At 51.6% G+C, this 25546-nt stretch overlaps 1 protein-coding gene across 1 annotated transcript; it reads left to right on the top strand.

Annotated features, from left to right (window-relative positions):
• Positions 1–518: 518 nt before the first annotated feature.
• ALG9 (ALG9 alpha-1,2-mannosyltransferase) lies at positions 519–19645 on the top strand. The gene is given in 16 exon segments (XM_059867057.1): positions 519–568; positions 570–701; positions 1209–1347; positions 1591–1725; positions 1981–2051; positions 2914–3002; positions 3371–3506; positions 3799–3886; positions 4000–4105; positions 7649–7771; positions 9220–9374; positions 10956–11085; positions 11938–12085; positions 12699–12828; positions 15226–15356; positions 18593–19645. Coding segments are annotated over 16 exon segments (1884 nt in total). The 3' UTR covers positions 18714–19645.
• The last annotated feature ends 5901 nt before the right edge of the window (positions 19646–25546 follow it).

Raw genomic sequence — 25546 nt, 5'->3', positions numbered from 1 at the left:
AGGAGTTGTGCAGAGCCACAGGGTCCCCCCCGAGCCTCCTTTTCTCCAGGCTGAGCCCCTTCCCAGCTCCCTCAGCCTCTCCTGGGGCTCCATTCCCTTCCCTGGACACGCTCCAACCCTTCCACATCCCTCCCGTGCTGTCCTTTCCCCATCTCCTGATCTCAGGGGGTACCAAATAAAGAACATTCTCCGTCGGTGCGTTCCCCATTCCCTCACTTTCCTGCCCAAAAAGGCAGGCAGGGGCAGGGCGGGGATGGAGCCTGCTCGGACCCGGGTGTGCGGGACGGAGACCGGGTGGGTGAGAGATGGACGCGGGTGGGGGATGGACACAGATGGGTGATGGACTCGGTGTGCGGGGCAGCGCTGTCCGTGTCGCTGTCCCGGCCCCTGTCCGTCTGTCGGTCCCTGTCCCTGTGTCGCTCTCGGTCCCTGTCCGTCTGTCGGTCCCTGTCCCTGTGTCGCTCCCGGTCCCTGTCGCTCTCCCGCCGCCCTCAGGGAGCGCGCTGCCCACACCCGTGATGGCGGCGGCGGCTTCGGCCGCGCTGCCGCAGCTGCTCGGGCCTGGCCGCGGCGGGCGGCGGGCGCTGCCTGCCCGTACCCGGCATGGCCGCCAAGGGGGCCCGGCAGCGGCCGCGGGCGGGCGGCGGGGACGCGGCGGGGCGGCGGCCCGAGCCCGCGGGCAGCGAGGAGACGCGGAACGAGTGGGTGCTGCCGGGGACGGAGCGGGGCTACCGGGGCCGCTGGGGCTGCTGAGGCCACGGGAGCTGCTGAGGCTGCCAGGGCCACCGGGGCTACCGGCGCTGCTGAGGCCACCGGGGCTGCTGAGGCTGCCGGGCTGCCAGGGCCACCCGGGCCACCGGGGCTGCCGGCGCTGCTGAGGCCACCGGGGCTACCGAGACCACCGGGGCTACCGAGGCTGTTGAGGCCACCGGGGCTACCGAGGCCACCGGGGCTGCCGGTGCCGGGCTCTACACGGGCGGTCCGTGCTGTGGGGACGGTGCCGGAGCGTCCCCGGCGCGGCTGCCTTGGGGGTGCTGAGGGGCTGGTGCTGCTTCCTTGTGAGGGGACCGCCATCCCCATCCCTCCTGCCCTGATGCCACCCTCAGCCCTTTGCTCGCTGTCACCTTGTGCGCCGTGATCTCGTCGCTGAGTTTTTCTTTTGCATTTTGTAATTTTTTATTTCTCCTCCACCCCCTCTTTTGGATTAGATCATCCGGGAGCAAAGCAGGGCACGTCTGGGCCCCTGAAGGATCAACAGCTTTCAAGTGTCTCATCTCGGCCAGGTTCTGTGCAGCTCTGCTGAGCAACATCTCGGATTGTGACGAGACCTTTAACTACTGGGAGCCGGTGAGTCCCTTGCTGCCCTTGGGACTGGCAGTTTGTACCTGCCCTGGGCAAATACCCCTTTATCTAGGACCTTGTGCTCTCTCCTTCACTCTCCAGTTGGCTTGTGCAAATGCTGATTTACTCAGAGCCTTGTGCTGATCCCTCTGTTTCAATAGAAATATTATGCTCTGGAAACGTTCTGCTTTGTGGGAAACTCTGCTTTGTGTGCTGCGTGTTAATTTATTTATTTGATCTCTGTTGTAGACACACTACCTCATTTATGGGAAGGGGTTTCAGACCTGGGAGTACTCTCCTGCCTACGCCATCCGCTCCTATGCTTACCTGTGGCTCCATGCCTTGCCAGCCTGGTTCCATGCCAGGGTTCTGCAAACCAACAAGGTAAATTTGGTGTGTGGAAGCTGCTTTTGAGAGGAAGAATTGTACATTTAGTGTGTGGGAAACGGCCGCCCTGTTTGGTGTTGACATTGACTTTGTGTTTATAACACATGGTTGAAATTGACTTCATGTTCATAAAACTGGTTTGTTGACAAACATTGACCTCCCTGGAAGGATTTCCAAGGGTTTGTGGGTTTCCACTGATGTTTTACAAGCCCATTTTGTGTCCTGGGCCTCATTTGACTCTTTGTCTGCTAGGTTCTCATCTTCTATTTCCTGCGATGCTTCCTGGCCTTCCTGAGCTGCATTTGTGAACTCTACTTCTACAAGTGAGTGTCAGAGTGTCTGCAGGGGATGTGTGGGAGCAGTGGGACTGCCAGGGACAGTTCTTGTCACAGGAAATAGGCTTTGAGGCTCGTGTGTGGATGAGAAAATACAAGTTCTCGTGGTAACTCGCCAAGATGTTGGTCAGAACGCCACAATTAGGACAAAATTGCACTCCCAGATCTCCCACCCACACCTCTGCTCCAGCATTTTGTTGACTCCACTCGTTTCCTCACTGCTGGCAGCAAGCAGGGTGGGAGTTGCAGACTGAGCAGAGTCTGGTGCTGTGATTGCTTATCACAGTGAATTTGACTGGAACACGCTGATTGCTGCTGTCTGAAATCTCTCTGCCAGTGCTGTTTACAGCCACTAAAATCAGTAGCCCTAACATGAAATCACCTTGTCTAAACTGGATTTTTATTTTTACCTGCTGCCTCTTGATTCCTGATTTTTAATCCACTACTATGCATGAGTTTTTTGTTTGCCAGAAGCCACAGTTCATCTCTTCAACCAGAGCACTGAAACGTATTTTCTCATCCACATTCTGATTTAAAGAGATGAACTGTGGCTTTTTTGCATGGTGGGGTTTGGTGAGGGCTGAGGGGATGGATGGATGTGTGCAGCAGTGCAGCCACGAGCTCCTGAGATTTGCACAAGCACAGCTGGGAGAATCCAGGCCCACCCAGAGTTCTGGGGTAACTCGGGGTCTGAAATCCCAGGGCAGAGGCAGCAGCTGAGTGTTGGGAATCCCCCAGCTCAGAGCTCTCAGGCTGCTCCATGGGTTGTTTGTTTTTCTTCGTGCCTTGGTGCTGCTGATTCTTGCCCTGGGGCTATTTTGTGGTATTTGTTTCTCTGCTGCTTCCCCAGGGCTGTGTGCAAGAAGTTTGGGCTGCACGTGAGCAGGCTGATGTTGGCCTTCCTGGTGCTCAGCACGGGGATGTTCTGTGCTTCTGCAGGTGAGTTGGCTTGGCCCTGGCACTGACAAAGCTTCAGAGGGAAGAAAATCACATCTCCAGGGTGCTCTTTGTTGTATTCTCATGACAGAATAAGCATTGATTCAAACTTTGCTCTCTGTGTTACAATTTCCAGGCCTGTTTCTGCTGCTGCCTCCTGGTTTTTAATATTGCAGTGCCTTTTAAACAGGCTCTTGGCCTGCCTTCCTTGGAGAGCCTTTGTTCTAGGGAAGGAGGCTGACCCTTTGGCACTTTGTGTGCTGTCCCCTCTGCCTGGCTGTACCTGTTTTCCCAGCCACTGTAAGACTTGCTGCAGGTGTTGGGTGAAGTGTGGGGGAGCTGTGCTGACCTTCAATCCCCTTGTGTTGCAGCTTTCCTGCCCAGCAGTTTCTGCATGTACACGACGGTGGTGGCCATGACAGGCTGGTACATGGACAGGACCTCGGTGGCAGTGCTGGGGGTGGCTGCTGGAGCCCTGCTGGGCTGGCCCTTCAGCGCAGCTCTGGGGTAAGGAGCACTTCCTGCCCTTTCTCAGGTGCTTTTCACCTGCCTGGGGAGAACCAGCAGGCACTGAGCTGCCAGCTTAGCCCAGGATCAGTGCTACAGCATTCCTGGGTTTTGAACAACTCAGGTTGGGCAGATTTCCTGGCATTAATTTGGGTAAAACCCGAGCTGGATGATGAATCTGGAGGAGGAGCAGAGGCAGTGAAGTGGTGGCTCTGTCTCTTGCTTTGAAGGGGCAGCAGAAGCTGCAGTGGGGTTCTCAAAGCCTCCAGCTGACAGCTGGTCTCTCTTGCAGGCTTCCTATTGCCTTTGACTTGTTGATCCTGAAGAAGAGGTGGAAAAGTTTCCTGAACTGGTGTGTGGTGTCCTTGATCCTGTTTTTGGTGAGTGTCTGCCACAAGACAAAGAGGGAATGGATGGCAGCAGAAGAGATGAGTTCCTTTAGGAAAACCTGCTGGAGCTGCTGGCACTTTAACCAAAATCTGCTTTCTCCCAGGTGCCCTTGGTGGTGGTGGACAGCTATTACTATGGCAAGCTGGTGGTGGCACCTCTCAACATCGTTTTGTACAACGTCTTCACCCCCCACGGGCCTGATCTCTACGGTGAGTTGGGGATAACAAGCCAGGGAGGCAGCCCCAGGTTTTCTGGCTGCCCTGGCCCTTGGCTGGCAGTGCTTTTTGTGCCCTACAGCAAAAGCAGCTGCCAGCTTCTGTTCCTGCCAGCTCCGGGGGCTGCAGCTGCTGCTTCTGGACACGGGATGTCTCTGTTGAGCTGGCAATGCGCTGCTGCTTCCTCCACGCTGGGAGCTGAGCTGCTTTTGTTCACTTTCCACTCCTGAGAAACTGCCAGGAGGTGTCTCACTGGCTGGCACAAGTGGCCTGTCTGTGTTTGTCAGCTTGATTCTTGTTCCTGGCTGCTGCTCCTCACAGTCAGGCTGCAGAACTTCGGGAAAGTGAGGAATGGTGTGGAATCCACACTTCTTTCTGTCCATATCCTGCACTTCTAGAGCTGGAAATTGATTTCTAGCAGAGCTTCAGAAGGGCTGCCAGAGACCAGGGCATGCCTGCAGCATCTCTGTGTCTGTCTGAGGCCAGAGGAGCTGTTCCAGGAGGGCTCAGCAGTGAGGAGCAGCAGCAAGGCTTTCCCTGCTTGGGTTGAGGGGCTGCTTTGGTTGGTGCTGAGTGCTGATTTGTCACTTGTGCCTGGCACAGCAGGACAGCAGCTGCTCTGCCATGGCTCTTGGCCTCTGCAGGAAGGCTCTGAAGTGTGGGGCTGGGAGTTTTGTGTAAGTAAACTCCAGGCTCTGTTTCTGATAGGTTTTGGCAGGGCCTTGTGCCTGACCTTTTCCACACTGGTGCATGAGTTGTTTGCAGAAGCCTCCAGGGACCAATCTGTCCTGAAGAGTTTTATTCACAGTGACATTCATACAACATCCTCGGGCTAGTAAAGGAGCCTGCCTGGAATTGCTCTTTAATGCAGTGTGGCCAGGACAACGCTGTGTGTTTAGAGAGCTTCAAAACACTGGGGAAAAATAACACTGCCAGGGGAGATGAAAGGCTGGCCAATCCCTCTTGGCTCTGGAAGCTGGGATTTCCCAACGTTCACATGATGGGGACAGAGTCACCAGCCCAGATCGTCTCCAGTGTAAGCACTGCAGTATTTTTGAGGCAAGATTCAATTAATTTTTTTCCCTCTGTCTTTAGCAATATGCTCCCTCTACATAAATATTGTCTGTGCAATTAATATTTCCCTGGAGTGGTTAGATTTCTACAGCCAAGGGAAATAGCTGCCAAGAGTATATCCCAGTTTCTGAGGCTTTGGGGTGTTTTTGTGTACTTAATTTGTGACCAGAGCTTTGTCCCACTTTGGGAAGCTTTATTCAGCTTGGGTGGAAGGTGCTGGAGCTGCTCCTGTGCCACCTTTCTCTGCAGAGCCCTGCTTCCTGAGCAGAGTGAGAATAGACGAGCTGCAGCGAGCAGGCTGTTCATTGTAGCAGCACTGAATCAGAACGAGGGCTGTGACTCATGACCAAATTATTGCAGCTTAGTTACTGCTTGCCAGCTGCAGTTCCTGCACTCAGGCTTCAGCCCAGGGTGGGGCTCCTTGTCCTAAAGCTCTTTTACAGCTCCCCTGCTCTGGCCTGAGCTGCCCTCACCATTCCTGTGGTCAAGGTGCAGCGTGGCTAAATTTGATTCACTCCTGAGTTTGAGTTCTGGAATTGCTCCTGGGGCCATTCCCAGACCTCAGAATTCAAAGCATTTTCTCACTGGGTTCTGACAGAGCTTCCAGCTGCTTTTCCCCATGGAACCACCGTGAAAGGAGCTGCCTGGCTGTTCCTTCCCCACTGCTTCCACCAGTCAGTGTCCTGGATCCCACACCTGCCCAGCTCTGGGATGTGGATCCTTGCAGGAACATTTGCATGTTCCCATTACCCTGAGCACGGAGAGTTCTCAGTGCCCCTCCCTGCTTCAAGGATGATGTTCTGGGCCAGGACTTCTCTCCTGCAGTGGGGTCATTCCTTTTTGAGGCTGCAGTTCTGTCTCAGTTCACCTTGAGCCATGTGGATAAGAGGAATAAAATCCCTTTTGCCCTGGGAGGCTTTGAGCCTGAGTGCCCCTGAATGGCTGCGTCACCGCTGAGCCAGCCTGCTGCTCTTTGCCTGCTGCTCTTTGCCTGCTGTGCACTGTTCTCTCCTCTTTTTTTCCCCCTTCTTATTTTTTTTAGCCTCTCACAGAGAAGAAAATCCCTCATTGGAGAAGGAGGGGAGGCTCCAGTGCTTGTTTTTTTCTGGGCAATTCAGTCACACTGCAAAAAAATGTGAGCGAGCAGCTTTTTTTTTGTTTTGGTGAAGGCTGTGCTTCAGAGCAGCTGCTCTGTTTATTAGCAGAGTTATCTGGGCTGTGTTTGCATTGTGGAGGAGTTGTGTTTCATGGAGTGTCCTTCACTCCTGACCCCCAGGCTGCCAAATCTGAATCCAGAGCAGAGAGAGGTGAATTCAGGGTGAATTCCCTTTGCTTTCCATCGCAGCCAGAAAGGCGACAGGATGGTTTCTGGACTGATCTTCAAAGATTTAGAACTTATTTATATAATTGCTGTTTGCTTTCAGAGCTAATAACTCAGGGTTTCCTCTATAAACCCAAGCTGCTGGGCCAGGCAGTGACTCCAGTGCCATGTTTGTGACATCCCCAGTGCAGCTTCTCCCCTTTTTTTAGCTGCAGGAGCTGCAGAGCTCTCGGGTTTTCCTTGCTGCTATTCAGTTGTCTGATTAATTTCAACACGGACCCGATGTAAGTGGCTCTGATTGCAGGAAATTGCTGTGGCATGTGACACATGTCACAACAGTGCAGTGATTAAAGCCCCCGCGTGTCATTTACTGGCTGATTGAGCTAATCACACTGAGAGAGTGGGAAATGTGTGGAGAGGAACTGGCATTCCTCATTGTTAAGGGCTTTAAGCATCCTGAATTAAGAGTCTAAATAAATGACAGTTGGACTGGAGTTTCTTTCAGTTTACATCCTCCAGAGCTTGCAGCCAGTTCCCAAGTGTGGAGGCAGAGCTGCCTGGCTCCTGTTGGTGTCAGAACAGGCTGAATTTGGGACATTTAAATAGTGCTGAGTGAAAGGAGGGACCAAACCCAGCATTTAGTGGCAGAGTCTGTGGTGGGGTGACGTGAGAATACAAACTCCTTTCCTTCTTAATCCTTTTTGGTACCTTTTCTGGTCCTGCCAACCCAGAATGAACATCCTCACTCCAGATTTACATGGCACTGTGAGGTTTTGTGTGACTCCTCTGCAGTTAGAAAGAAAGAATGAATTTGGGGTCAAATTTCCCAGTTTTCCAGGTTTCCCCCTCTGCTCCCTTGCTGTCCCTCTGAATGCAGGGCTGGGCTCTGTCACAGAGTTCTGCTGCCTGTTGGAGTGCTCTGGGACTCACGAGAAGCAGGTGTGATACTGACTATTCTTCACCCCCGTGAAAAAATAAGGAGAAAAATCATTTCTGAGCAGGAAGACAGTGAAATTTCTTGGGCAGGTGTGAGTGTGAGGTACTCTGGTGGGCTGTGTCAGGCAAAGAAGGGCCAAAGCTGCTGCTCCATCCACTCCTGCCTGTGTTTCAAACCTCTTTTTTCCTTTTTTCTCACCCTTTAGGTACAGAACCCTGGTACTTCTATTTCATCAATGGCTTTCTGAATTTCAATGTGGTTTTTGTGCTGGCCCTGCTCGTGCTGCCTCTGACCTGTCTGATGGAGTGCCTGCTGCAGAAATTCCGTGGTGAGTGCCTGCCAAAGAGCAGCTTTTCCTCACTGGAAGTGAAACTGGGAGCAGTGAGAGCCTTTGGAGCAGCAGGAACCTTCCTGGAGCTCATTAGGGTTCAGGATTGTTCCTTGCCTCCACCTCAAGAGGAAAAATGTGTTAAAAAAAGCAGGCCTGACAAGGTGTGTGGTTCCTAAGCTTCATTGTGACATTTAATGCATCAGGGAAGGCCCAGTCAGTAATCCTGAAGGGGGAAGAAGCTGAACCTGGTGTTGTTCCCATCTTGTCTGCAGCTGGAAATGGTCGAAACCTTTTGGGATTGAAGCTGGACTGTTCTGGGCACTGTGGGTTTTTCAGCTGCCAGGACTGAGCCCTGCTCTGGGAAGTGTCCCTGTGGGTGTGGATACACTGAGAGTTTAAAAAAAAAAAACAGAAAAAAGAGGAACAGAATATTCCCTACTTCACAGTGGGCCTTTTCTTGAATAAAATGACATCAGTTTGAGCACATGACACTTGTAAGTGACTGCAGAGGGGAAGTGTAAATTCCTTTCTGCTGTTTTCCTAAGGAAAATTCACCAAGGCTCAGCAGCAGCCTCCAGATTCATCAGTCCAGTCAGTGCTTTGCTCTCTCTGGTTTTTTCCTGCCTACAACAAACAGTAACACAATCCTCGATGAAAATGTATGTTAAGGGGTGTTTGCTTATGTCTGTTCCTTGGCTGTGAGTGACAAACTCTCAGAAAGCAGTAAAAGCTCAGTAGGAGCTCCTGTAAATGCAAGATTTCCTGCTGTTCACTTGGTGTTCTTGTACTCAACAGCAGGAGCGACTCTGCCAAGTGCTTTGTTCTTATTGTCTGTGAAATGCCGTTGGCTTAATTGCTTAACTCTGCTGTTGGGAGTAGCAAGGGGTGGGAAAGGGACTGAAAATTGTCAGGCAGTGAGGAGCCCTCCTCAGTGCGACTGAAATTCAGGGTAATTGTTGTTATTTTTGAATCAGTTATTTCCTCTGTTGAGCAGAAGGCGCCTGGGAGACCTCTCCTGGTGTTATTTTTGTAATGAGGCAATGAAGGCTGGGCAAACTTCAGGCTCCCAACAACCATTTGGGAGGGGAAGGGGAGCTCCTGAGGAGGCCCTTTCTGATCTTTGTGTGTGCAGTGCCCAGCAGGAAACCCAGCACTGCTGTCTGCCTCCTCAGACCTGGCAGTTCCTGATGGCTTTTGTGTCTTGTTGGATCCACTAACACTTGTTTTCTGCTTTTGCTCTTCCTAAGGCCCTTGGAGTTGTCAGTATTGTAGGAATCTGCAAATATTCTCTGAGGAAAATGCCCTGCTGGCTGGCTGGGTGTGTTACCTGGGTTTTAGCAACAGGGCTGCTCAGGACAGGGTGTGTTTGGGTCTCCAGAGTGGGCTCTGGGTGTGAGAGAAGGAATTCTTGCATTACTCCTTTGCTGAGGTTTTGTTTCTTCCAGTCCAGAATCTGGGCCGTCCCTACTGGCTGACCCTGGCTCCCATGTACATCTGGATCCTGATTTTCTTCAGCCAGCCCCACAAAGAAGAGAGGTTTCTCTTCCCCATCTACCCCCTCATCTGTCTCTCTGGTGCTGTGGCTCTCTCTGCTCTTCAGGTAAATTCTAGTGGTTTTTAATGAATAGCTGAGAATATTTCCCAGCTGTTATTTCATGGTGACTTTGAGTTGATCTCCAGTCCCAAGTGGGAGTTCCTGGAGTTGTGGTGCTGTAGTGCCAACACCACCCAAAATCCAAGGGGTTCCTGAGGGTTCAGTAACCTGCTGCTGGAGCTGTGCCTCCTTGGCTGCTCAGCTCTAAGGGCAGCAATGTGGGTGTGTAGGAAATGCATTTTGATGTGTCTCAGAAGGAATCCCTCCCTCACTGGGCTGAAAAAAGGCAAAAGGATCTCATTTAAATGTTGGGAATTGCACTGAACATTTGGAACAGCCAAAAACTGGATGTTTAGTAAACATCACTTGAAACACTTCAGAGAGCAAAGCACTGATACAGACTGAGAGAAACCTTCCCAAAGCTCAGAATTATTCATCTCCTGCTGTTAAAAAGGCTCAGGAATGCAGCCAGGAGTCCCTGCTGGAGCCTGTTCCAGCTGTTTGGCCTCACCCTGCTGCTCCTCCTCTGTCCTGCTGGGCAGCACTGCTGGAGTTCCTGGCCACCCTCAGCCCCTCATCCTTCCCCTGTTCTCACTCTGGATCTCCATCACTCCCAGATGAGTTCCAGTCCTTGCCTTCACACAGGATCCAGCTGGGAATGTCACCAATTTCCTGGCTCTGACTGAGAATTCCTCTGTGCTCTCAGAACATCACAGAGCAATGTTCATTTATTTTTTTTGCAACTACGGCTTGAGGAAAGTTTGGTGTACATTTCTTGCATACTTTGCCACTGTTTGATGACGTTTTGCCCAGTATGGAGCATCCAGCTGAGAATCTGGAACTGATTGCCCACCAGCAGGACAAGCTTGTCACTCTCTCCCTCCAAACTGAGTGGATGTTATGAGAAAAATGCAAACAGGACAAGAGAAACAGAAACCAGCTGAGGGTAGGGAGTGAATAACCACTCCTGCAGAACAGCAGGGAGGGACCAAAGCAAGGACTGGATGTATTTCCTCCTGGCTATTCCCAGAAAGGCTTTTTAACTGGAAAAGAAAACAAACCTAAAGCACCTTTATTTTATAATTTTTTTTCTTTTTATCAGTTTTTCTTTCATCAGTTTCAGAGTGACCCGTGTTCAAAGCTGGATGCAGAATGTGCTCTGTGGTGTTTTATTCACTTCAAAGCTGTGGTTTGTGCAGGCAGGGTAAACAGCCAGAGGTCACTCTGGAAATCTGGGTCATGGAGCTTGTGTTAGGCAGGAGTTCAGGCCAGCATGGAAAATCAGGTGAGTGTGCAGGGAACCTCTGCAAGGGACCCTGGTTCACCTGGGAGCAGCCCAGCTGGAGCCCCTGAGAGAGCACTTTAGGTCCAGAGGCCTTCCTAGGGAAAAGAGCTGAAATACCCCAAATGATCACTTAAATGTGACTAAACCCTATGAGTTTCTGTGCATTTTGATGGCTCTGAATTTAAAAATCTGGTGGGGGATACACTGTTGTGAGAGCTTTCTGAAAAATGAGAATTTTGCTGAATGGATCAGAGTTGGAGTAACTTCGTATTGTCTCTCTTTTTTTTAATCTCTTCCCTGAGAAATGTTACCACTTCATCTTCCAGCGCTACCGCCTGGAGCACTACACAGTGTCCTCCAACTGGCTGGCCCTGGGGACTGTCCTCCTCTTTGGCCTTCTGTCACTGTCACGCTCTGTTGCCTTATTCAAAGGTTGGTATTTCACATTTGCCCTCTGCCCTCCTGGCTCTTGGGCTCAGGGCTGCAGGAGCTGTGCTGCAGAAAAGGGATCTCAAGCATGGCCAAGGGAGTTGGCAGTTAAATTTCATGGGAGAGTGAGCTGAAATCCCTCAAGGAAGAGCTAGAGGGAGTGAGGCAGGAGAAGACACAGGATTCCCAGCAGGAAGGAGGAGGTTTCATAGTGTGGTCTCCTGCTGGATTCCCCCACAAAGGTTTTGCTTGAAAACCTTCAAATTCTGTTACCTGTGTCCTGCAGGCAGTATAGTTTGTGGAGAAGTTTGTCCTTGAGAAGTTTGGGTGTTGTTGCTGCAGGGGAAGGAGTAAGTTCTGCTGGTCACCATTAATTAATTATTAATTATACATTCAGCCCTATGTATGTATGGATGGGAATTCATACATACAGAATTACATCACTTAAAAATCCTCTTCACCTTCCACCAGTAAACTCCACTGATCTAAAACCTGACTGGTATTAAAGCAGATACTTCAGCTTTCAAATAGATAATTCCACCTGGAAAAGCATTTTCCTGTGTAAGACTGGAATTAGGTGCATGAGTCCTTAGTGGAGATGGAATCAAAGCCTTCCCACCTCATCAGCATTTTTTTGGGTTTTGGTGGCCATTGACAGCCATGACAGGGAAATGTGAATAAAATTGGCAGGGGCACCCAGGGTAAGAGGGGAAGCTTTGAATGCAGCCACTTCTTGACATAGTCCAGTTCATTTATTCACTGAGTTACCAGTTAAAAATATATACTGGGAACAATTTTTGTAGGCTTTCATTAAATACCCCTCTTACTTTAATGATGGTTTTCTGCCTGCCACAGGCTACCACGGGCCCCTGGACCTGTACCCTGAATTCCACAGGATTGCCACTGACCCCAGCATCCACACGGTGCCAGAGGGGAGGCCAGTCCATGTCTGTGTGGGCAAGGAGTGGCACAGGTTCCCCAGCAGCTTCCTCCTGCCTGACAAGTGAGTGCTGCCCTGGGGAAGGTGCACTCAGGGGAGGTGGGTGACAGGGGGCACGGTCACGGGCGTGGGGAGCCCTCACCCTTGGATCTCTGGTGTCACCAGGGATCTCTGGTGTCACCAGCAGTGTCCTAAACACTGGTAGAGTGCCCAGATAAAGGATTCTGGAGGTTTTCATCAGCACACTGGCCACAAGTTCCTGGGAATCCCTGGGAATGCCTGGGGATGGTGTCCTTTGTTCTGGTGCTCAAAAGTACCCAAATAAAGGATTTCGAAGTTTTTCATCAGCACACTGGCCACAGGTTCCTGGGAATCCCTGGTGTGCCTCAGGATGGAGTCCTTGGTTCTGGTTTTGGGGCTCAAAATTACCCAAATAAAGGATTCTGTAGGTTTTTGATGAGCACAGTGGCCACAGGTTCCTGGGAATCCCTGGTGTGCCTGGGGATGGAGTCCTTGGTTTGGTTTTGGGGCTCAAAATTACCCAAATAAAGGATTCTGGAGGTTTTTGATGAGCACAGTGGCCACAGGTTCCTGGGAATCCCTGGTGTGCCTGGGGATGGAGTCCTTGGTTTGGTTTTGGGGCTCTCACACACAGTGTTCTCCCTGCTCTCTGCAGCTGGCAGCTCCAGTTCATCCTGTCAGAATTCCGGGGCCAGCTCCCCAAACCCTTTGCCAAGGGGCCCTTGGCTACCAGGATCATTCCTGCAGACATGAATGACCAGAACAAGGAGGAGCCTTCTCGATATGTAAGGATTTGTTCCTGCTTTCCTTCCCTTACCTCGCTGGATAATTTAAATTATTGCAATGCCTCTCCCCATTTCTGCTTCCTGGGGAGTTCCAAAGCAAAACTGGTCCCTGTGCAGCACTTGGAAATCTCCCCATTCTTGTGAGTGGCTTCTGTTTGCCTTTCATCTGCCAGTTTGAAGACATAATGATAATAAAAGAAGCAGCAGAAGTAAGAACTCCTAATTATTGCAGTTTTGGGTTTAGTGTAGTGTGTTAATGTGATCACAGGAATGAGTAATTTGAAGTCCCCCACAGAAAATATTTGTCACTGAGCAGGAATTGAAATTTTCCTCTTTTATTTCTTTTTAAATATAAAACTATTCATCATATTTTCAACTGAGGAGGAGGAACTTAATTTGGAACTTAATTGCATTAGTGGGATTCTGCTAAGATAATGTGTATTGGTATTATTGATTTATTTCCTGGTTGAACTAAACTAAACCAGTGCACAGATAGGAATGTCTTAAAATCATGTTTAAAATTACTGACAGGTTCAATCTTGGCAGTCTTCTGGGTTAAAATTCTTATTTTGAGGCTGATTATGCAGTTACTGGAAATGGGAAGGAGGCATGTTCCCACCTGAGAGGAGCTGTCTGCTGCAGTGCATTTAATTTATGAAATCTTTAACTGGGGCTTATTTTTAGCACAGACAGCTGGCTGCTCCAGCCTGTGACTAATAGAGCAAAACACACTTTTGTTTCATGCTTGTTCCTTAATGTCACCCTACAACTTCGTTCTTTCTCATGCAAGCTCAGGGGCCTAGGACTTGAGAAATCAGAAATTAAACAGGGCTTAAAACTCTCTAATTACTCCAAGAGATCAAGATCTTTCCCCAGATTAATGAGCATGAGCATATTCAGATTTTTTTTAAAAGTAGAAGAATAATTAGCAAGAACTGGACAGGACTGTGAGAGGGGATAAATCTAAACAGCACAAGGCTGTTGGTCATTTAAAGGGGAGAAAACAAATGGTTCAGAGGATTATCTGAGCCATGGATAAAACCATTAATGGCTGTGATCTCACTGTTTCAGGTGTGAGTATCTATTACTGCTCTGCTTGGAAATGGAAGAGGGAACCTCAGTGTTCCTGTTGCTATGAGACACGGGGGGAAGAGTGATTTGATCTTGTTTTGCAATCTCTCTTTCCTTAATCACAGCGAGCTGCACTTACCTTGCACTTGCCCAGCTGGGGAGGTGCATTTGCCTCTGAAAGTGCTAAGAAAGAGATAAGGAATATTATTTCTTCCCAAGATAGATCCAAGCAGGACCAGCAGATGAGGCCTGAAGGCTGCTAACAGCAGCTGCCCTGAGAGAAAGGAGTTTTTGAGCACTTTCTCTTCACTTCTGACCCCCTCCAGACCCCGTGGCAGCAGCAGATGTGCCCTTAGCTCCAGCTCTGGGCTGTTCCCACCCCTGTCAGCCAGGATGGGATCCAACCCAGCTCTCCTCCACTTGGCAGAGCAGTGGTATCAAATAAAGAAAGAGTGGGAGGAGGAAAAGGAAAGGGGAACAGAAGAGGAGAGGATGTAATTTAGAAATCCCTCGCAGGTTTGTTCAGTAGAGCTCGTTCCTTTCTTTCATTTCAAGGTCTGTGCATCACCCAAGCCTTGTGTCAATCCCCAAATCAATGCAGAGGTGCTGTTGGCCCTCAGAGCAGGAGGAATGTCATCCTTGGCTTCACTGTAACATGTGAAAATGCAAGAGAAACATGGCTTGCACCTGGAATTTGGAGTCCCAGCCCTTTCAGGGCAGCACTTAGGATGAGACAAGTGAGGTCCTTGAGGCAGCAACTTGTCTTTCTCTGAATGATTCTACATCACTTCCAGAAAAACTGGGTTAGTGGTTTGGGAGTCCTTCTGCTAATGAGCCAGAGCCTCTCCCAGGGCCTGGAATGTTCCTCTCACACAGAGCAAGACGTGGATTCAGCATCCTCAGCTGCGTTTCCTGTGGTGTAATTTCATTTGCCACTCAGTTGTGATGCCACAGAGCCATCTGCTATCCACCTAATTAAATTGTTTCCAGCCTAAATTGTTACATTAAACCCCAAAGGTGCTGCAGAAAAGGGATCTCAAGCACGGCCAAGGAAGTTGGCAGTTAAATTTTGTGGGAGAGTGAGCTGAAATCCCTCAAGGAAGAGTTGGAGGGAGTGAGGCAGGAGAAGACACAGGATTCCCAGCAGGAAGGAGGAGGTTTCATAGTGTGGTCTCCTGCTGGATTCCCCCACAAAGGTTTTGCTTGAAAACCTTCAAATTCTGTTACCTGTGTCCTGCACAAAGCATTTCACCTTTGGGCTGCTGTGGATGAGCACAGAACCAAACCCCCAGGAAATAAAGCCAGCACTGTCTTGTGTCCCTGCAGATTGACATCTCCAAGTGCCACTACCTGGTGGACTTGGACACAGCAGCAGAGACCCCCAGGGAGCCAAGGTACTCCTCCAACAGAGAGGAGTGGGTGACCATTGCCTACAAGCCATTCCTTGATGCTTCCAGGTAGGATTTGCACTTTGGAGAGGGAGGGATAGGGGCAGTCTGGGATTTCTGTTTGCAGAAGTGGGCAGGGAGGAGAGCTCCATGGGCAGCTTGGAATGCAACTCCCAGCAAAATGGAGCCTTTGTCAAACTCCTGCTTGCAAAATTGATGACCTAAGTTGCTTTGGAGGGTGAAACTCTGTGAGGAGGGTGGTGAGGAGAATTTTTATAAAGAAACAAACAATTTCTTTATAAAGCTTGCTGCTGAAGCAATGTTTTTTTGGGGTTGCTTTCCAAAGAAATGAGGTGGATGTCATCTCCTCCTTGGAGACTTTTCACTCTGTTCTGTCCCAGCCAGATTCAAGACAGGTATAAACCATCAGAGGGGATGAGCTGTGACAAATGTTCTGAGAGGGGAGGCAGCAGGGCCACACCTTGATCAGGCACCAGAGAATCCAAGGGGAGATCCCTGCTGGGGTCTGTTCTGCAGGGCTCTGCTCCCTGAGCACCTTGCTGCAGTGTCTCTGTGAGGAGCAGGCTGGGATTTGCTCTCCTCCAGGCTGTCAGGGACTGGGATCAGGGCTGTCCAGCTGGGAATGCTGTTCCTGCACTCCTGCAAGCACAGGAACCCTCCTCAGCTGTATGAGGATGTGGTTTTGCCCTTCAGAGCTCATGAAGGTGTCACCCCAGGACAGAGACTGGGAGAACCTCTGTAACAAACCAAGCCAGAGTTCAGTGCCCTCCTGTTTTCCACGAGAGACCTGATTGCTTCCTGGTGCTTGGGCCCTGCAGGGAGCAGGGCAAGGATGGGAATGTTTGAGCAGCTCCCAGGGGGGCACTGGTGTTCCCAGCTCCCTGACACAAGCAGCTTTCCTTGGCAGGGTCTTCCCTGAGCTGCATTTTCCAGGAGAACCTGCTGGAACATTGGGGAAGGGAGAAGGAGGTGGCCAATGAATTTTATTAATGAGGCAATTGAGGCATCAAAGGCACTCCTTGTGCAGAGGATTTGCCCTTAAATGTGCATTTCTGCTTTAAAGCCACATTTGTGTGTTCTGACAGCTGCTTTATCTGCTTGCTTGATCTTTGGAGCTGAGTTGAGGTGTCAGGTTTGCAGCTCTGTGGTTGCAAACCATCAGGCACCTCCCCAGCTCAGCCCAAAGTGCAGCTCTTGTGTGAAAATGGATGAAATCAGTGAAATCAATGACCCCAGCAGCTCAGTTCAGTCCTGCTGCACTGGAGGCTTGGGGCTCACTGCGAGTCTCCCATTGACGTCAGCAAGTGCAAATGTAAATCTCAGCTGGCTCTGATAAATGGTGCTGCTAATTGAATTAGAGAGCACTCCAAGCCACCAGCTAATTATGCTCCTCAGGAAGCTGCTTTGCCAAGGTCCATTTAATTCTATATTGGCTGAATGCTCCGAATTTGGCACAGAAAAGGGGAAATATATCACAGCTACCCTCTGAGGAGCACATATTTTCCAGCTCTTTAGGGCTGAGCTGTCTGCTTGCTGCAAACACTTGGGTTTTCCATCAAAAAAAAAAAAAAATTCTCAGTGCAAAATGAGTGATTGGGTCACCTTGCTGGAGCATAGCATTACCCTGCTTTGATAAGAGGCTGTCTTGTTCCCTTTAAGGGTGTTTTCCTCGAGTTGTTTTCCATATTTTTGTTTTTAAAGCAGCTGAATTACTTCTGAAATGTGTGTATTGGTACAGAACTTAACCTCCAGAGGAAGTGCAAACATTAAAGGGCTTTCAGAGAGCTTTGATCATGAGCTTCTTGTGGCTGGGAGGCACTGGGACCTGCCCAGGTGGCTTGGGGACCTGCCCAGGTGGCACTGGGACCTGCCCAGGTGGCTCTGGGACCTGCCCAGGTGGCTGTGTGGCAGAGTTCAGCTTCCTCCTGCCATTCCCTGCTCTGCTCCCTTCTCTTGCTCTCTCTGAGCTCTGCTGTCACCAAACTCAGGTTACAAAATGCAGTTTCAGGAGGGATCTCTCCCCACTGCAGGTGTCCAAGTGCTGCCAGTCCATGTTAGTCTGGGAATTTGGGAACATCTGGAACATCTTCACTTGGGATTTCCTTCCATCCCACAAGAGCTTCCTCTGGCACTGCTGGAGCAGTTTTTGAGCTGTTTCTCCTGAAATTGAGGCAGAAACAGGCTTAGCTGCAAGGCTCACTGTGGTTCCAGCTCTGGGAGCTGCTCTGTCCTGCAGCAGTGCCTCCTGCAGAGCCCAAAACCCCTGGAAAAGCAGCCCCTGCCCAGCCAGCCTGGAGCAGCCCTGGCCCTGCTGCTGGGAGCTGAGTGCTGATCAAGGCTCCACTCACTCCGTCTCTGGGGGACAAATTTAGCAGCAAATGCAAATAGAACATTAAATATATTCCCTGTCATCTGTCACCCAGCCCCTTCCCTGTGCCATCTGCTGTCTGAGGTGGCTGAGCTGACACAGGGAGGTGACAGGAGGTGAAGGTTCCCTCTCTCTCTGAGCTGGGAGGGTCCTGGCTGAGCCCAGCCTGGCTGTGCCTGAGCCTCAGCAGCCCTGGGGGAGATGCAGCTCCCAGTGGCACTTCCTGCCTTTGTTTTTCAGCTGTGTTTTTGAAAGATCTCCAGTGCAGGCAAACAAAACACAATTCATCTTTCTGCTGGAAAAGAAATCGCTAGAATTGGGTGTCCAGAGCAGCAGAGCTGGGGGCTGAAGTGACCAGCAAGAGTGTGCCATCCCTGAGCTCTCAGCAGTCCAGATCTGAGAGCTGCTGCTGCTTTTCCCAGCTCCCTGTGACTGGGGTGACACTTGTGGCTGGCAAGGGTTGATATTTTCCCATCCAGGTGATCTTAAAGACACAAAAAGAGAAGCTGTGGTGCTGGGGAAGCAAAACTCTGCCTCAGCCCCGATTTCAGTGAGTTGCTCGGATTTTTGAAGCCTCACAAAGCTCAGAGCTGCTGCTGAAGGAGGTTTTATTTGTCCAAACCTGGACTGTACCACGAGTGAGAGATTACATTCATTCACAACGCTCTCAGCCAGCACAGCTCCAGCAATTAGCAACCCAATCAAAGGTGCTAATTTCACCCAGACATCATTAAGCCCTCCGTGCTCCACTGGTCCAGTTTTTGAAAGGCTGAGCAATGCCAGCTCCATGGGCAGGGCATGGGGTGAGGGTGGATTTTAGGGCTGCCCAGCCCTCTGAAATTCAGTATTTCCACAGAGGAGCGAGCTGGGCTCTGAGGGGATGATTTGCTTTTCCTTTTCCTCCCTGCTGCCCCAGGTCCTCGCGGCTGCTGCGGGCGTTCTACATCCCGCTGCTGTCGGAGCAGCACACGCGCTACGCCAACTACAGCATCCTCAAGGCCCGCAGGAGGCAGCCCAGGAGGAAACTGGGGGGCTAGGACACACCTGGGCCAGCCCAAAAACCCACCCAGAGCGTCTGCTGGCACTCCTGGACAGCCCCCCTGAGCCCCTGCAGCTCCCTGTGGGAAGGATGGTGCCGGGAGGATTCCCCGAGCAGCTCTGGCAGCCTCTGCTCCTCCGCCTGAAGCCATTGGAAAATCCAGCAGCCACCTGGGGATGGGCTGTCCCTGCTGCTCCCTGTGTCCCCTCTCACAGCAGAGAAGAGAAAAATGGAAAATAAAATGGCCCTCTTACACCAGAGAAGAGAAAAATGGAAAATAAAATGGAAGATAAGATGGGTTATCCCTGCTGCTCCCCATGTTCCCACTTACGCCAGAGAAGAGAAAAATGGAAAATTCTGCTCCAGGTTGCAAATGTGGGAAAATCCAGCTCAAATTCTCTCTGTCTCTCCCCCACCCACCCCTCTGCTTCTCCCCACCTGCTGTCTTTCACCCAGGGAAGTTTTTTTCAGGTAACAAAGCTTAGGAATTTTCCAAGGGGAGAAGGAGGAAGGACACCTGGCTGACAATGAACTGGAATGCACGGAATCTCCAGGAGTGAACCATGGAGCACCACAGAGGAACAGCCAAAGCTGCTCTGTCCAGGAGACATTTCCAGGGCTAAACCTCTGCTTTTGGGAAGAAAGAACCAAACTGGGACAATTATGTGTTTAATGGGATCAGTGTTTGTGTTATCTGTGAAGCCAAGTGTTTGTTTGCTATTTATAATGGTTTTTTCAAGATCCTTTGACTTCTAGACTTCAGCATCTTAGAAATTCTGGAATCATCCAGAGAGGAGAAGGATGAATCCTTTTTTATTTTTTTTTCAGTTCTGTTTCCCAGAATAGCCAGGATGTGTTACGTGGGTCCAACGTGCCTCAGAGCAGTGCTGTGCTTGTTACATTTCCATTTTTAAATGTGCAGCATCACCAGCTGGATGGAGGGAGCTGTTTTCACTCACATCCCTGGAATTCTGTGGGATGGGATTGGGATTGGGATGGGATTGATGGGATGGGATTGGGATGGAGCACAGGGGAGGTTCTGCACCTCCTCCGTGCTGTGGCTGTGGTTGGGCTGGCCTGAGCTGGGGGACTGGGGAGCAGATTTGGGGATCCATGTCTTGGTGCAGGTGGTGGGTGCAGCTCTCAGCAGGGTGGGAGGGCTGTGATCCAACCTGATCCTGCTGGGACAGAGCAGGAGGAGCTGGATCAGCAGCAGGGCTGGGCTGAGTCATAGCATCAGCCTCAGAAACAGGAGGAGGTTCTGAATCCCATTAAGTTTTTTTTAATGCTACAACCAGTGCCCTGCCTGGAGCCTGGATGGTCACACCACGGAGGATTTCACTGTACCCCACTCCTGGGGCAGCAGCTGGGAGCTGAGGCTCTAAATTCAGATTTGGGGGGGTGTAAGTGGTGCCATCCTTGGGGAGATGCAGCTCTCACCTTCCCAGGTGGCTGCAGTGGAGCTCTGGGGGTTTCATGCAGTGGTGGCTGGGGAGGGCAGGGCTGAGCCCAGGTTCTGTGTCTGTGCTCATCCTCTCCCCCCTCCCAGCTCTGCCCTCAGGAAAGCTCAGACAGGGCTCTGTGGTGCTGCTAAACCCAAACCAGAGCTTGCCCTGCTCCTTCCTCTTCCCTTGCTAAGCCCTGGCCTGAAATCACAGCAAGCACCACCCAGCAGTGTCTGCAGCAGCTCTGGGCTGCTGCTGCTGTCACTGTCCCCTGTCCCAGCCTCAGCCCGTGGGTGGTGTGGGCACAGTGCTGCAAACACCCCCTGGAAACCACCGTGGCTGCTCCACCTTTCTTCCCACTTGGATTCCTGTTCTGGAGCTGATAACCTGGCCATGATTAGGAGTTATCAGCGTTTTCCAGTGGAACACAGCGAGTGTTTGTCCCTGGGAGCAAACAGGGCAGTGCTGTCCCTCGCTGTGCTGCCAGCCCATGGGTTCTGCTGGGGAGGTGAATGACAGGGTGAGATCACACAGCCTGCAAACGCCTTTCACAGACAGGGTGAAGCTCCCGTGTCCCACCCAGCTGCTCTGGGCTCCTCCTTGTGGCATTGGTGTAACCCCTGTCCAGCCTGAGGGAGCTCAGAGGAATTGTGTGTAGAAATGAGCAGCTTGGGAAGGCTCAGGGTGAGGAGCAGGGTGGGGAGCTGCTCCCTGAAATGACCCAGCCTCAGAACAGCCTGTGCAGGTGCTGCCCAGCCCAGCCCTGTTCTCTCCCTTGCACAAAGTCGAGGCTGTTTTGACCTTTCCTGTTTTTCATCCTCCCGTGGGAGCTGCTGGGGAAGCTCCAACACTTTGAGTCAGCAAGCAGCAGCTCCAGGGCTCTGGAGTGGCCTTGGTGGTGATTCACACTGCCAGCTCTGGGTTGGGACCTGCCCGGTGCTCGGGGCACGGCAGGGTTGTGGTCTCACCTTGATTTTGGGGACAGGTGGCTTTTCCACACCCCTGGCACCCTCTGCAGCAGGTGCAGCCCTTCCTGAGCCTTGTGCCAGGGCTGCTCAGGTGAGAGAATCCCGAGGGTCAGAGCAATTCCCAGGTCTGGCTCCTTCCCTCACAGCTCCCTGGGAATCTGCTCTCGGGACAGGAGCTCTGTGCAGCTCTGCCTGAATCACTCACAGCCCAAACCCTATTATTAGACTCTGGAAACTGCTGCCTTAGAGACAGCTCTGCTTATAAATACCCATGATTTTCTCTCTGGCTCTCCAAAGCTGGCAAGGAAAAGGGATCTCTGCTTGGCCAGAACCTGCCTGAACTGCTGTGGGAGCTTCTCCCCACCTGGGCTCCTCCTTCCAGCCCCCCAAATTCCAGCTGGGGGGTGAGACGTCCACCCCAGTGTCAGCAGGGTGGCAGATCCCAGATCCCAGCTGGTTCTGTGATCCTTCAGCTCTCCTCTGCAGGCTGTGCTCGGTGCTGGCTGCACTTTTTGACCTCTGTCCCTCCTTTCCAGCCTGGGGAGGGTCCCTGGTGGGGACCCTGGGGACCAGGGACAGAAAGGGAGGGAGGTTCCCCCTCTCCAGCCATGGCAACCACCAGGAACACCTGAAAAATGCCTTGAACACCTGCAGAACCACCTGGAAGTAACTCCCCTCCTGGCCGGGAAGGCTCCAGCTCTTCCTCGGGCTCCCGGGAGAGGGCACCGCGCTCCGGAGAGCCGGGCCGAGCCGGGCCGAGCCGGGCCCTGAGCACTGAACCCCCCCGGGCGTGGCAGGGGCACTGCGGCTCTTGCTGCAGCTCAGATTTGGCATTTCAGGAGGGAAGGTGCTGCTGACCTGTCCCTGCTGCTGGGACAGCCCTGGGGGTTCAGCCTCAGCTCTTCCAGGTGGTTCTGCAGGTGTTCAAGGCGTTTTTCAGGTGTTCCTGGTGGTTTCCATGGCTGGAGAGGGGAAACCTCCCTTCCTTTCTGTCCCTGGGCTGCAGTGGATGATCCCTGCCTAATTGGGATTATTTGTGGATCTCATTTTCTCCAGAGAGCTGACACTTATTGACAGATAATCCATCCTCTATGGAAAAGTCAGGATTAATTGCTTCCTCTCAGTTGGGCTCCCCGGGCTCTGGCTCGCAGAGTTTGCTAACAAACATTGCAAATCCCTGGCAGCCCCAAAGAAAAACTGGTGGGAGCTGCTTGGGAATCCAGGGCTGTGCTTGTCCTTCCCAGCAGGGACAGGCCTGGAGAGGGGAGTCCTTGAGAAGGATTAGGTGCAATCCTCACTCAGTTTTTGGGCCCAGATAGGTGCGAGGGAGCAGTAATTTATGAGGGAAATGGGTGGTCTGATTGTCCATTTTGTGAAAATCAGGAGAACGAGGCAGAACAAACCACAGGACCTTTTTATTTTCCTTTTTTTCCATCGTAAAAACTCGCTGGGATTTTGGCTGCAGTGGGTTTTCAGGCAAAGAGGTGTTTAAATGTTTAAACAAAAGGGAAAGAGAAGATTTCAGGGAGCTCACCAACAGTGTCAGGGTTAGCAGGGCTGCCTCTGAAATGTCACCTGGGCTCTGACGTGCCTGTGCTGCATGAATGATTTACAGGAGCAGCAGCTCTGAGCTGGCCCTGTCAGATGATCCAGAGCTGTGTTCCAGCCCCCAAAATCTGCTTTTCCCCTCAGCTGTCCCCAGGCAGGGCCCTCCTGCTCCACCAGGAAAGGGCTGTGCTTGGGAAGGGGGGTGAATTTGGGCATTTTTTGCAGCTCTGTGTGACCAGAATAAATCCTGGGAAACCTTGACAAGAATCCTGGGATCTGTGGGGGAAGCCATGGAACCTTTTCAGTCACTGTTTAAACCCTCACAGGGGAGGGAGGGGAATCAAGCCCCAAAGCCAGGTTGTTGTTTTGCCTCTCCAGTGGGAGTAGGAATGGGTTTGGTCTCCCTCAACCTCTCAGGTTCAAGCCCAGATTGGACTGAATTAGAACAACGTGAGCACCTTTCTAACGGAAAGAGGAGAAGTTTAGGTTGGATACTGGGGAGAAATCCACAGCTGGAGCTGGGCCAGGGAGGTTTATCTGGGTATCAGGGCAGTGTTCTTGCCCCAGAGGTGCTGGTCACAGGGAATGGTGACATTTCCCCAGGCTGCCAGAGCTCCAGGAGCATTTGGACCAGGGTGGGATTTTGGGGTGTCTGTGCAGGGCCAGGAGCTGCACTCCACACCCCCCGTGGGTCCCCTCCATTCAGGATATTCCATGATCTGTTGTTTTTGCTGGTGAGTTCACAGATGTGTTTCTGTGGACTCTGCACCTCCCAGAGGGGTGATGAGAGCTGTTGATGTGTTTTTGTGCTCTGTTCTTCACGCCCTGAATAGCTCTGGCCAGTTCTGCTCAGCTGACTGAAGTGCTGATGCTGCTTGGACAGCAAATCCTGCCCAGGGAAACTGGTGCAGGCAAAAGCTGATTCCTGCAACCTCTGCAGGGAGTCCTTGATGGAACAGGGCAGGGAGGGTCCAGCATCTCCCCGGGAGGAGCTGGGCTTGGTTTCCTGCTCTGCTGGAGCACTCTGTGCTCCACTCTGGCTCCAGGGGTGTGGAGAACCCATTTCCCTGCCATGGGAATTCCCTGGATGTTTTTAGCAGCCTCTGGGGTTCCTCTGCCCCTTCAGGGGCATTGGCACGTGGCATTCTGCCATTGTGCAGATCAATCCTCCAGCACCACCTTCCAGAAATATTTGCTGAGGGATTTCCTTGTGTTTTGTGTTCCTGTGGCTGGGGAGGGCTCCTCCTCCGTGCCACCAGAAAGGAGGATGAGCTGGCTTTTCCCCCTCAGCCAGTCAATATTTACTCTCCCAGGCAAGCTGTTAAAATGCTGCTGCTCTCTTGGTTTTGGTGTTTGTTCCTCCTGCCTCGCTGGAATCTTGCCCCAGAGTCTCCCACACTGGCAGCTTTTGTTTGTGCAGCAGTGGCACGTGGGTGTTCCTGAAGACAGGGCTGGGGGAGCTTCCAGGACCTGCCAGGTCCTGTTTGCATCCTCTCCTCTGGCACTGGGGGCAGTGAGGGGCTGAGCTCTGGGGCCCTTCCTGGGGGGTTCAGAGCAGGACAGGCCCCTCTCAGGGGCTGCTTTGTAACTCAGGCTTTGGGCAATTCCTGCTGGGCCAGAGCTGCTGGGTTTTTGGGGTTTTCTGGGTGTTTCTGTGGTGTTTTTGTGGTGGTTTTTGTGGTGGTTTTTGTGGTGGTTTTTGTGGTGGTTTTTGTGGTGGTTTTTGTGGTGGTTTTTGTGGTGGTTTTGTGGTGGTTTTTGTGGTGGTTTTTGTGGTGGTTTTTGACCTTGCTGCATCCAGAGCTGGTGGATCCCTTGGCAGGGGAAATCAGGCCCCATTTCCTTTCCCACCAGCACCTGTGAGAGTTCTGTGACCAAACCCAAGGTTAAAGCCCTTCAGAACCTTTCTGAGCTGGATTACCTGAAATTTGGGATGGCCCAGACAGATGTGTTGCCATGGCAACGCCTCTGTTCCAGCCCCTCTGCCCCAAGGGATGCTGGAGTTTGGGCAGGGGAAGCCATGGGATCATTTATTCAGCCCCAAGGTGAAATCCTGCTCCCACAAAAATCCAGGAGGGAAGGGAACAAGGATGGTTTCCAGCAGTTTTTTTGGAGTCCTGATGAACAAACTTTGCCATGTCCAAAGGGATTTTTGGTGTGTGCCCCACTGTGTGCAGCATTACCTGGAGCTTTGTCACTGCAGGTCCTTGGCCTCTTCATTTTCAATTATTGAAACACCTAATTGCCCTATAACTGCAATTCCTGTGATCCCCAAGAATGTTTTTTCCAGAGAGGAATTGACATTTGCTGCCCTTTCAGCTCAGCGTTGCCTTTCTGCTTCTCTGACAAGAGGCTTGAAGATCCTCCCTGGCAAAGATCTTCCCTGGCAAACTGTTGGGTTTGTTAAAGTTGTTTGGCTGCAGCAGGAGACTTTTCTGCTCCTCTGCTAGGGGAAGGCAGCCTGCTCCTTAATTGCTTTCTGCAGCTTGGCCAAGTGAAATCCATCTCTGTGCCCTCAGAGCTGAAGCCAAAACAAAATATCCCTAATGGGAAGAACATTGCCCTGATCCCCAGCTTAAACCTCCCTGGCCCAGCTCCAGCTGTGGATTTCTCCCCAGTATCCAACCTCAACTTCTCCTCTTTCAGTTACAAAGGTCCTCATGTTTTTCTAATTCAGTGCAATCTGGGCTTGAACCTCAGAGGTTGAGGGAGACCAAACCCATTCCTTGTGCTGTGGGACTCCTCCCTGGGTGAGCCTGGCTCCAAGCCCCTCTCTCCTGGATTTATGAATTTCCTCTGGAGGAGGAAGATTTAAAGGTCTTGTGTGCAGGAGGGCTCCCCACTGGTTTTGGAGGTGATTTGCACCAGTT

The sequence above is a fragment of the Haemorhous mexicanus genome, chromosome 24, assembly GCF_027477595.1.
Source record: "Haemorhous mexicanus isolate bHaeMex1 chromosome 24, bHaeMex1.pri, whole genome shotgun sequence".
Lineage (NCBI taxonomy): Eukaryota > Metazoa > Chordata > Aves > Passeriformes > Fringillidae > Haemorhous > Haemorhous mexicanus.
This window is presented reverse-complemented; position numbering and strand designations above follow the sequence as displayed.